Source organism: Pteropus alecto, unplaced genomic scaffold (genome assembly GCF_000325575.1).
Source record: "Pteropus alecto unplaced genomic scaffold, ASM32557v1 scaffold146, whole genome shotgun sequence".
In the NCBI taxonomy this organism is placed as follows: domain Eukaryota; kingdom Metazoa; phylum Chordata; class Mammalia; order Chiroptera; family Pteropodidae; genus Pteropus; species Pteropus alecto.
In genome coordinates this window covers 23,539,485-23,551,614 of record NW_006442107.1, presented here as the reverse complement: position 1 = coordinate 23,551,614, position 12,130 = coordinate 23,539,485, and the positions used below count along the sequence as shown (strand labels likewise).

Here is a 12,130-nt window from a genome sequence, read left to right as displayed (position 1 = left end):
ACTCAGGCCCAGCAGTGGACAGTGTTGATGGAAAGTGTAATAAGTAAGTGGGAAAGAATAAAGTGCTGTTCTGTCTTAAAAACAGTCTAGACTACTCATAAGAAAGCTAAAATATTGGCAAGAATTGGAGCCACCCAATCACAGTAGTCCTTGGATACTTCTGGAGAAGAAAAATCTTCCTCAGCTGTTTTATTTGCTTAAACATTGTAATTAACTCTATACTATAAAAAAACAACACCAGGACTCGTCAAAAAAGTTTAGAACAATTGACATGAGTTTAAAAAGCTGGAAAAACTGATTTCCCAGGGGTGTTCTAGATTGTGAACTTCCATCATCATGCATAGCAAATTCCTACCTTAAAATCTATCTACCTTAGTTATCTACTCTAACAAACAAATATAAATGTTTTACTACGCCTGAGTTCTAGGAAAGCAACAAACGTGATCATGAACATCTTACAGCGCCTTTATTTTACTTAATACACATAGAAGTAGGTGTGGGATGTTCATGGGTTGGATACTGAACTTGGTGCTGGTATAGATGGCAATCACTGGCTTCTTCTGGAAGGCTGCCACCAGGATGTACATAACCCTACACCCACCTTCCCCAGGGCCTTTACCAGAGCCCTGCTATGATGGCTACAAAGGTCTGCGGGGCTTCACTGGGGTGCCTCAACTACTTACAGCAAGGGAGGCTAAGGTCGTCTCTGCTATTAACACCAGTCACACAGTGTCATCAGCCCAGCAAAATCGTTCTCAGAAGTCAACTTTCTATACCTGGCTTCTTCAAAGATTCCACCTCAGCTATCTGAAAACTGCAACAAATCAAAGATGCATCCAGAAGCCCTTCCAGGTAAGTGCACCAAGCCCCTCTCTGATAAATCCCATAGGCTTTACAACTCCCTGAGCCATCTGCCACAGACACAGCCTCAGTCGTTCACCACGTGATATGGTCAAAGAGGAGGAATGGAAGGTGGACATCTGACGTCCAATGTCAATTCTTTCTTTTCTGAACTTAAAATATAATGTGTGAGAAAATTAATTCTTCTTTCAAACAAACCAAAATCTATTTTAAATGACTCTTCTGTCCAGGCCAGAAAGTTGCCGACCATTTTGAGTTCCAGAGAGTAATTAAGTGCCCCAGGTCTTCTGCGCTGACTTAAAAGTTTGGCAGTAACTCAAGGTAAAATGTGGGAATGCAACCCCAAATAAATGATTATCGGCAGTTACCAGGCTTGGAAACTGATAGACAAAACACCCTCCGAACCAAAAGAAGCTCCAGAAAGAAATTTAGGAGCATCACACGAAAGTATGGGAGACTTTATAATAAAGTGTAAAACCGCTGAAAAAGAAGCATTTTAGGAAGAAAAGCCTGGAAAGAGGGTCAGGAGACCTAAACTTGTCTCCCTCTGCTACTCACCTCCTGTGCATCATCCAGGTCATATCACTTAACTGCTCTGGGCTTCAATTGCCTCATCTGTAAAATGTGGCGGCACCTTGGATATTCACTAGATTATTCCCAGCCCCCATAATCCTGAGTGTAACCAATGAACAAGCATAATCTTTGAGTTGAAAGGCAGAGAGATTTCTTTGTGTGAAAATTATTCATCAAATCCACGAGAAATCACTCAGGAAGTAGATGAACATGCCGACAAAGGAGAACCAGCAGACAAAGCTTTCCAGAGGCCTTTGACCAAAAGGCATTTCAAAGGGGGTGGATGCTTAGTAAGTAGGCTCTTAAGTACCTGTTGGGTGGCAACCCCCTCGCTGCATGAAGGAATGACGGGAGGCAGAAGACTAGCATATGGGCAAGCGGAAACTGTTTAGGGTTAACACCATGGTTGTATATGATTTATTATTTTATAAATGATAGGCTTTCAACAAATGATTGTAGAGAGGGCACTCCAGAGAATACCTCATAGTTGTAAGATACACCAGACTATAGGAGTGAAAGAAAATAGCAGATATGCTACAGTGTAAGCAAGTGTAGAATGATGCATTGAGAGAAAAGTAATCCAAATTATCCTTATGAGACACGGGTTCACATATGTCATATACAATCTAGAAACATGATTCCAGTTACTGACAACAGTTCCCTAGGGATATTAGTTCAAATAATCTGAAGCAGCTAAAAACACAAACAGAAAGCTGTCATTGTTTTAGGCACACTATGAGGGCTTGCAGGGGCTTTAGAAATAATTCAGCTCACCTTTTCCATTTTACAAATAAGAGAACTGAGACCCTGAAGGCTTGGTAAATGCCTTATGCATAGCAAATGGTCAATAAACATTAGTTTAAGGAACATGACCAATAAAACATGTATTTTCAGCCATACCCCACACAAATATTATTGTTTTATCTTTGGCATCAACTTCAAAACCTTTCAAAGTAAAAATCCACAATGAAATAGAGTATTGAGGGCAATTCCTGAATCTGTAAAACAACTACAGAGTAATTAAGGTAGCAACAGGATAAAGGTAAGTTTTAAAACTTGATTTCTTTCATCTGGAATTATGAAGATTAGATGATAACATATGATAAAAATTTATAAAAGGATATCAGTCAGAAATAGGGTGAATTTGAACTTTTTCAACAAATCCTTTAGCACTAGAATTGAAGGGCAATTCTGGATGCTTTAAGAAAGAATTAGAAGAGGATAATGCCCGCAACAGTCTACTCTGCAGATGAAACCTGTCTGTCCATCTGAGATTGCACCAGATAAAAACATACACAACAAAGAAGGGAGAAGAATAAATCCACAGGCAATAACTCTATAATGGATTATTAAGAATAGTTTCAAGTACATGGGCCACTTCTAACCCCTGAGTTTGACATCCTGGAAGGGAATTACATTCTTTCACAAAATGTTCCTCAGAGTTATAACCAGGGTCATAGCACACTGCATTGAATGGGCAATGTAAAACAAACAAACAAAATGATGTTTACCTGTGGGATGAGATGCAAATGCCAGGAGCACCACACTGAAAAAGAAACAGCAGAGTAGTGAAGAAAGCTTCCCCACACTGAGGAGGAACAACATACATGCCTAACCATTCTACTTAGAAACAGTGAAACTGGTCTAAAAGTAAATTATCTGCACTGAATGGTCTCGTTCTGCCTAAATCCACAACCTCAGTGAGAAAGTGAGAATCTCTTGAATTGCCTCAGGTTTTGGCAAGAGGTTTGAATCTACCCTATGACGAACTGACGATCCATGCCCCACTCTGAGGGTCAGCCATGCTACTAATGAGTATCACACTCACCTAATCTACCAAGAGTATTTGTAAATTAAACAAAGCAAACTCTAAACTACGAATAGGTTGCATTCTAAAAGCTTGCTGTTGAATGACAGCTATGTCTATTTTTACCACAAAATTAACTGCATAGAAGGTAAGTCAAGCATCCAAGACGCTAGCCCACAGTGATCCACCGCATACATACATCATGTGACTGAAAACTACCTAGGCTGATTTGCAATTGATGCCAAAACGGATGAAAAGGACAAGGAGGCATGTCCCTCTTAGGCAAGCCATACTCGTCCTTGGCACCCTTCCGTCTTCCTCTCTGGAAGCTTCTCCCATCTCCCAGTGCCTGTCTATAGCATCTTCATGCTTCCCTAAGCCCACCTTCTATACTCTCTTTCATCGCAACCCCATGCCATCCAGGCAGCTGATTTAGTTAGAGGTTAGAAATAAAACTTTTTATCCAAGTATAGGAGGGAATTTTTTTTTAAGTGCTGGATGGCCTACTCTGATTCTTAACCCTGACTGCACATTAGGATAGCCCAACATCCGGGCCTAAGTTAGAATCTCTGAGGGTATGGTCCAGGCATCAGTTGTTTTACTCTGCTATGGTCCTGGTGGCTTTAAAGTGCACCAGGATTCAGAACCATGGCAACAAATCTCTAGTCAGTGACATTATAGGCAGCTTGAAGGAAGACAGTTTTGAACAGGGAAAACACTATTAGCTCATTGACCCTCCCCTGCCCAGCTCCTGGGTCATTTCCTGGCACCATTTCTGTTTTTCTCAGGCTCTTCCTTTGCTTTACTGCTAAAGCACGGGTTCTCTGATGGCTCCAAAGAACAATGTCATGGAAAGAGGCAGAAGAGAGGAGGGGTCAGAAAAAGAATGGAGAATAGCCACAAGTCTGAGCATTCAGAAATTGTAAGTTTATATGACAGCCTTTACATGTACCTGTAAAAAAAAACACGCACTACTAATGAAACTGGAAAATTTCTGTCCTTTGCTTGCTATCTCTTTTTTCTTTGGAAAATGCACACCCTATACAGACTCCATTATTTTATCTCACTGGATCTCCTTTTGGTTATAACTTCAGCAATAGAAGTTATTGCTCCTATGGCAGAATATGAGAGGCCTATTTACATCCCAAAATATCTCCCAGGACTTGCCATGATACCCCAAATCTCATAATTGGAATCACCCCAAAGAGTGACCCTGGAATAAAATGTTAGGGAGCAAAGATAAGAAGAAATAATTAAATAACAGAGTTGGGCTCTAATCCCTATTTGAATTTTGCAAATATAGTGTTGCATCACTCCTAATTTGTGCACTGTGACCTCTTGCGGGGCGAGAACCACATTTTATTCATCTTTGCCTAGCAGGGCAGACATATAGCAGGTGCTCCATAAGCTTTCCAAATTACAATTAATCGAGGTATATTTGTGGGAATATGTTTGAAGAGAAATATAACTTGAAGCTCCCAATAGTTCTAAGATTATATATTACATATAAACCCTAATGAAGAAATTATACTAATATAAAAAGGCAGATCAACAGCAGACTTTTTAAATTCATTCATTCAACAAATATTTATCAAGTGCCTAATAAGTGCCAGGTACTGTTCTAATTTGGGAATATAGCAGTGAACAAAATAGAAAACATTCCAACGCTCATGGGAAATAAAACGGGGAAATATGAGAAAAATATAATCTCTACAGGCTAAACACCAATACATTTTTTGTTTCATAAGTCATATCCCAGAGAGAACACCTATCTATTTCCCTTTGACACACACACACAAAATTTCATGTGCAAAACAAGGAGGAGGGGTATGAACAAGGGACATTATGGTAATTTTCTATTTACTAGATGAGGAGAGACTAGTGTCTGCTTATATTAAAAAGAAATGGTGTTAGGTGTACATCTCATAATATTCATTCCTTATAAATTTCCTAAATTTCTCAAAATTCTGATCAAAGCCATACGGCTTTTAAATCTTGCATTTATGTTCAGTCCCATATTCAATTTCCACCTTTATTCCTTCCTTCATCCTTCCCCTCTACCTTAGGCCTTAGACCTCTACCTATATGAGAAATACCAAAGAGTCAGTGTTAGGGAGTAAACACCTCCTCAATAAAATAGGAGTATGTGCCAAAGTTGAGAACCATCCAACTACATGGCTCTCTCAAAAAATGGAGAGCTCAAACGAGTTCTTGATCCTGGCCAGCACAGTTGCAGGCCGGCACCTATAAGCACAGCCGCCCCATAGATTTGAGCGATCAAATCTCTGCATGTTGATGCCCTCAGTATCCAGCTCCTGCGTGAAAATGAATAGCGGCCCTCTTTCTGATTCACACAGCTTCATCGCTTGTACTGAAAGAAGGCTTGGAAATAGAATTGTGGCTTTAGCCACAGGCTCAGCAGTGGGCTCTACCAGGAAGCCTCAGCACCAGGCTCACTACTGGCAGTGAACATCCTTACACCAGGTGAAGGAACTGAGAGGGAAGGAGGGAGGACAGGAGAACTAGCTGAGGTCACAGAGGCTCATTTTTCCACCCCCTTATTCTTCTGCTGCTCCAGTTGGCTATAAGTTCTCTGGAGAAAAAGAACTGCTTAGAGGGGCCTGATGTCATAAGAGTCTTGAAAAGGCAGCTGGTGAGTCTGGGCAGAGTAGAACTAATGATCGTTTTCAGTTGAGCACAAAAGAGGCCCCCGGCCATGCTTGTAATGAATCTCACTTTCAAAAAGGTGTTTTAATAAATACTAAGATATTTATGCACTTCATCTGCAAATGGAGAACACAGTTCATGTTGAACCTTTTCAGCAGAGTAACCTCCTCCAGAAATCAGTGTGACCAAATGCTGAGAGGCATCTCTCTGACCTTGGTGCTCTCCACGGAAAGTTGCAGTTCTAGGCAAACCTGGGTTCCCAACATCAAATCTCACCCTGCTTCTCAATTAGATACTGCAGTGCCCAGTCTGAGACTATGAAAATCCAAGAATGCTCCCCAGCTATTCCAGGTCGTGGGCAGACCCCTATTCTTTGCTTGGCTCGGGACAAGGGACAAATGGAAATCCATATACCATATTTAAACATTATAAATCAAGTTTCAAACTTCATCTTCCCTAAACAAATATACCTTCAAAACAACTTAGAAGTCCAGATTAAAGTTTAGAATTCTTGGAGTCCTTGAAACTTTGTGTCAGAATGTGGCACCATGGAGACATCCAGCTTCTGGCTGCTGGCTCCTGATGTGACCCCTTCTTTTTCCATCCCAGGCTCCATCCTGCACCCTGAGGGCCTCACACAATTGCATGTGGATACCTCAGCCTACATGGCCACCCTCCGTCCACATCCTTCTCACTGACAATCTTTATTTGGACATCCTTGAGTATAGGGATGAGCTGGGCAGACAGACCCAGGGAAGCCTTGGACTCAAGTTTCAGGCCACCTGCATAGGGAATTCCAGGGCCCAAGCTAGAAGAGAGGTTGTGGGCACTGGGAAAAATGTCCCCTTAGCCTTACAGACTCCATATCCCATGGGGAGAGGCACAGACTTCTGAAGCACAGGGCCAGACAGACTCTTGTCTGGTCTAAGGGCAGGACTACTATTTGGTTTCCTCAGCTTCTGGTCATCTCACAAATTATTTAGGTTGCCTTCTTGACAAGCACATCAACTCAGAACTCCCTAATCAAAATATTATTGGAAAATAAAAATCTATTAGCTCCAGGAGAATATGAGTTACTCTTTAAAAATGTAAATTATATTTTACCTGAATATATAATTTAAGTACTGCTGGTCAATGTCACTAAGGAATGAGAGGGGAAAAAAAAGGTAAAACGTGAAATAATAGAAGTGTTTTATAGACACAAAATAGTCATATTAATAAATTATAGCTATGTATAAGTTATTATATTTATAAATTATCAATAAATAGTATAAAGAGTCTACTTGAAACTAGTTCCTGGATTATTTTTTAAAAATACGTCCTATTTTAGTACTATCACACACATTTTCACTTGTGGCCAATTATTTCTTCTGTGTTCATTTGCCACTTTAAAGGGGTGTCAGCTCTCTCAGGCCACTGGACCATCTTCTAGGGCTACTATATTTGACAAATAAAAATACAGAACATCCAAATAAACCTGAATTTCAAATAAATAAACATATTTTAATATAAGTATGCTCCAAATATTGTATGGGATATGCTTACCTTTAAAAAAAGAATTAAGACAAACTTTTTAAACAAATGTTTAAAATTCCAGATAAACTACTTATCTGAAATTCAAATTTAACTGTGTATCCTGTATCTTATCTGGCAACTCCACTGGCTTTCTGCTGCAAATAAACGCTTTATTGAAAGAACAGAAGGTGCTGTAGGGACCCAAAGTCAAACATCCTCAGAGGGTATCACCTTCTCCCAGGAGTCATTCCCTTCAGACTTTTGCCCTTTGGGCTCCAGGCAGCCCAACACCCAGAAGCCAGCTGGCTCGTCTAGGGGCTCCGGCCTCACAGCTTCAGCCCAAGCAAGGCCTGAATTATCTTTTTCATTTATATTCACTAAGGCTGGTCCATTGACTGCCCACAACAAAGGCCTCATTTTACCCCAGAACAGGGCTGACTGGAGAGACCGCTGGGTCTTAACCAAGTCAAGTTAGGAAGGCGCTGGGGAAACAAGAAAAAAAGAGTTGTGCCCTGAGCTGGAGGAAGTAAACTGGGGCCCAAAGCAGCTGGTCACATAATTTTTGTAAAAACGTTATCTAAATGGTTGCCCCTGAAGGAAGAGGACCGAGACCTCCCTGCTCTTCCCACGTCGCTGCGGGCTGGCACAGTACAGGTCTTGGTGGACGCGGCCCAACTGTAAGAGAAAGGGCTCCCGGGCCGAGCCTGCTGCTCCCCACCCCCCCACCCCAGCCTGGCAAAGTCTCTGGCTGAACAGAAGCAGCTCACGACACTGTGGGTCTCACCGCTTTCCTTAACTAAACAACTCACAAAACTTTAAAAATTTACCTTAATGTATTGGGTTTCTGGGACTTCTGTAGTATTTTATAAGCCCCTGAAAATGAAGCAACAAGTGTTACTGGCACAGGGCATTCATTCTTTGTAAAGGGCTGCCTGCACTTCCAGGGAAGCACGAAACCCACTTGAAGAGCCCCTCTGCCCTGTGTGGGTCCCTTAAGGCCGACAGGGGACGACCAACAACACTGTGGAGGGTTTCAAGGATGTGAATTGGATAATCCCCGGTGATAATGCTGTTCAGTACAGAGAGTGTTGCACAAGAAGGTTCGTGATCAACAGAAGGGTACAATGAACGGGAAGCTGCTGGTTTCCTTCACAAGGTGATCAGGAGAAAGGGCAACGCCACTGGATTTCTGAATGGCGTGTAACAAAGCGAGCGCACTGTTTCTTCCCCTTAGAACTATAGACAAGAAGTACTGAACAGATGGTCCTTATATTTCACCTGCTTACATTTTTCTGGTAAACTGATGAGAGTGTCTTTGACACAAACTTTTAAATCTCTTCTGACCATTTTTAAAGAAAACCACCAGCATTCCGCAAGTGGACTTGAGCAAGCAGAGCCTGAACCATGGTAAGTTAATTAATGCTTGTCACAAAAAAGAGGAGACTATAGTGGAAATAGAAACATTTGAGGAAAACTCCAAACCAGAAAATGCCCATTTAATTTTAACCTCAACAGCTTGTATTTAATCTTCCTATTGTCCAGAGTCATTAAAAAGTAGATATAAGGTTGAAATAATAAGCCTCAATTATTTAAGTAAGCATTCTTTTAAAACTTACCTACACAGAATAAGTGAATTATGGCCCAGAAATATCCATCTGGATCAAACTGTAACATAAGATTTAAAAAAAAAAAATGGCTATAGGTACAAACAGAAACCGGCATGACAATCATAAAACCTAAATGCCGATGCACAATACCATGCAAGGGTATCAAAACAGGATTCTGGGGGCCTTGGGTCAGTTCCTCCTCCTCTGTCACCCAGTTGCCTACGACATCTTCCTAACATGCTATCTGCCTCCAGCACCCCTTTCCCCATTTCCCACACTGCTGCCACACTGGGTCCTTAAAAAGCTAATCCAATGGTGTCACCTATTGCTTAAAATCATTCGACAGTCCCCCAGTGATTTCTGAATAAAAATCTAAACTCGTGACACCCAATGATCTGTATGACGAGACCCTGTCAAGCCCTCCAGTCCCATCTACTGCCCCCTCTCCAGAGAAAGAGAACTTGCACTTCCTCAAGCATGAATGCTTCCCCCCACCAGCTCAGCCTTTCCTCTTTCCTTCCTTATTTGCCTCCATAGGACACACTCTGTTTTAATTATTACCTTTCTCTATCTCCACCTCTCCCTTGATTGTAAATTCCAGGAAGCCAGGAATTAGCAAAGGAGCACACACATAGTAGGTGCTCGATAAAGTTGAATCCTAGAATACTCGGGACACTTCCAGGACTTTGCCCACACCTGCTTTCTTCTGGCTAACTCTTCCTCACCCTTCAGGATTTAGACTGAGTAAGCAGAGAATGGCTCTAGCATCGGAAAGATCTGGATTAAATTCTAAAATCCCCACTCATTCGTTAGCTGGTGACCTTTTGGGCCTCATTATTCTTTAGCTATGAAATGGAGATAATAATAATCCCTACACTTGTGGAACCGTTGTGAGATTTTAAATAAAATAAGGCACATAAAGCATTGGCACAGAGCCTGGCACACAGCAGGCTCCCTCTAATTGTTAGCTAGTCCTACTTCCTGAGTCCCCAAGTCATCTTAGGTGCCCCACAGCGTACCATACCTCCCAGGACAGAGCCCTGGCCTCCCTGTGTTATAATTATCTGTTTATCATCTGTCCTCCTCCCCTTTGCTCTGACTAGACTCCGACATCTGTCTGGACAAAGACAATTCTTCTTTGTGCCCCTAGAGTCTGGCTCAGTGCCTGACACTTAATGGGGACTTAATAAATGCTGGGGAAGAAATGAAAGAAAAAGACCCAGCCATGAGATGACTACTGGGGGTGGATTCTCAGTGCCTAATAAAGAAAAATAGGATAAAAAGTAAAAATCACTCTGCAGATGAGGCCCTCGGCACGAGAGAAAAAAAAAATCAACTGTGCCTTAATGTGTGAGGCTCAGGCAACTTGGACACTGGCTTGCAGGTTTTCCAAGCACAGAGGACAGACTGTACCCACTACAGCACCCAGAGGCCAGAGCTCTGTGGGCCACACTGACACGGCCTTGCCGAGAAGGCAAAGGCCTAAGGAAAAGCACTGGCCTGGCCAAAAGGTGCCCAGCCTGAAAGTTTTAAATGCCTTTGCACAGGCCAGGGTTACTCTGATTCTAAAAGGAAGGACTAGGAAATTCTGCTCATATACACAAGCTTCAGAGTAAAAGATACTTGAAAGGCAAAATGCATTTACCTAAACTTACCTGGGAGTCATTGAAGGGAAGGCATCCTGCAGCGGCCAGGAGGAAGAGGACACTGTGGAGAGGGAAATAAAACACACAGCTTCACTTTTCAACATCAAAGAGTTTCCCAGAGAATGTGGAGGTTGAAATACATCAATTGCAGCTTGGATGAGGGAAAAATCCTGTGAGCCCCTGCCCAGTTCCCCTGTTCATTCTCTGAGAACCTCACTACCTGTGTAGTTTTTAATTATATGCTCCACTGATAACCAGACACTTCCTTTTCTGGTGCTCAGTAGTCATTTTCCCAGAGACAGGCATTTGCAGGACACGTGCAAAACCACAGTGGGCTTACTTGAGAAAAACAGTATGCCTATGAAACATATAATAAGAAATTTTTTTAAACTATAGATCCCAAAAAATATACTAGTGGAAAATTGGGCAGTCAGACTACAATTATGCCACTTAGGAAAAAGAAAACACCCTGGGAAGCACATGAAAATCTTTTATGCATCATCTTAACCAAATGGTCAAACTTAACGTCCCCGGTAATGGGACAGTTTTACATTTTGTGCCTCTTGATATGACCGTACTGAGAAGGGCACACCTCACTCAGGAGGCATTCTTTTTTTTATCTGAACGGAATCATGAGGAAACATGCAGCAAACTGAAATTAGGGACAGTCCACAAAACAGTGGACTTACGCTCATGTGAAGGCAATGAAGGACAATGAAAGGGAGAGAAACTGTTCCCGATAAAGGATACAAAAGAGACACAACATCATTTGGGGGAAAAGATTACTTTATAAGACAATATTAGGATAATTGGTTAAATTTGAACATAGACGCAACTTCAGATAACAATATTGTATAAGATATTAATTTTCTAATAATTGCACTGTTTATACAAGAGATTGTTATTTTTAGGAGATACACTTTAAAATATTTAGGGCTAGGTCATGATCTTCACAATTTATTCTCAAATGGTTCAGAAAAAATAAAAATTATATATTCTTATTTATTTTGTGATATATATGTATATGTGTGTGTATGTGTGTGTGTGTACATACATATGAAGAGTGAGAGAAACCAAATGCAAAAAATGTTACCAATGGGTGAATCTAGGTATAACTACATGGAAATCCCCTGTAATAATCTTGCAACTTTTCTGTAGATTTAAACTTTTTTCCCAAATAAAAAGTTTTATTAGAAAAATCTCTTATACATACTATTTACAGATGAAATGCTATGGTGCCTGGGATTTGCTGAAGCGAGGCACTGGGTGGAGGCATATGTTGAAAAAAATCGATGGATATACTGGGCATCTTCTGTCCATTTTTACATATGTTTAGAAATTTCCATAATAAAATGTTTTTGTAATTCTTGAACAAAAACGTAATATTGCCAATCACAGATATTTTGAGAACGCTACCTTCACTCATTAGAAAGTCAATTTAGAGTTATCTTTTG

At 41.1% G+C, this 12,130-nt stretch overlaps 1 protein-coding gene across 7 annotated transcripts in view; it reads right to left on the bottom strand.

Annotated features, from left to right (window-relative positions):
- TMEM241 (transmembrane protein 241) overlaps nt 1–12,130 on the bottom strand; it is a 110,366-nt gene that overhangs the window by 59,173 nt on the left and 39,063 nt on the right. For 5 of the 7 annotated variants that reach the window (XR_001517660.2, XR_003042596.1, XR_003042595.1 and 2 more), the window contains exons 7-11: nt 10,686–10,737; nt 9,040–9,088; nt 8,251–8,296; nt 7,013–7,048; nt 2,946–2,980 (exon numbers count right to left, since the gene is read on the bottom strand). Coding sequence is in view for 4 of the 7 variants with exons in the window: in XM_006920030.3 (XP_006920092.1) it covers nt 2,946–2,980; nt 7,013–7,048; nt 8,251–8,296; nt 9,040–9,088; nt 10,686–10,737 (218 nt within the window). In the remaining 3 variants the exon portion in view is untranslated. The remainder of the gene's footprint in view (nt 1–2,945; nt 2,981–7,012; nt 7,049–8,250; nt 8,297–9,039; nt 9,089–10,685; nt 10,738–12,130) is intronic. The other 2 variants (XM_015595624.2, XM_025038671.1) reach the window with 2 other exon arrangements.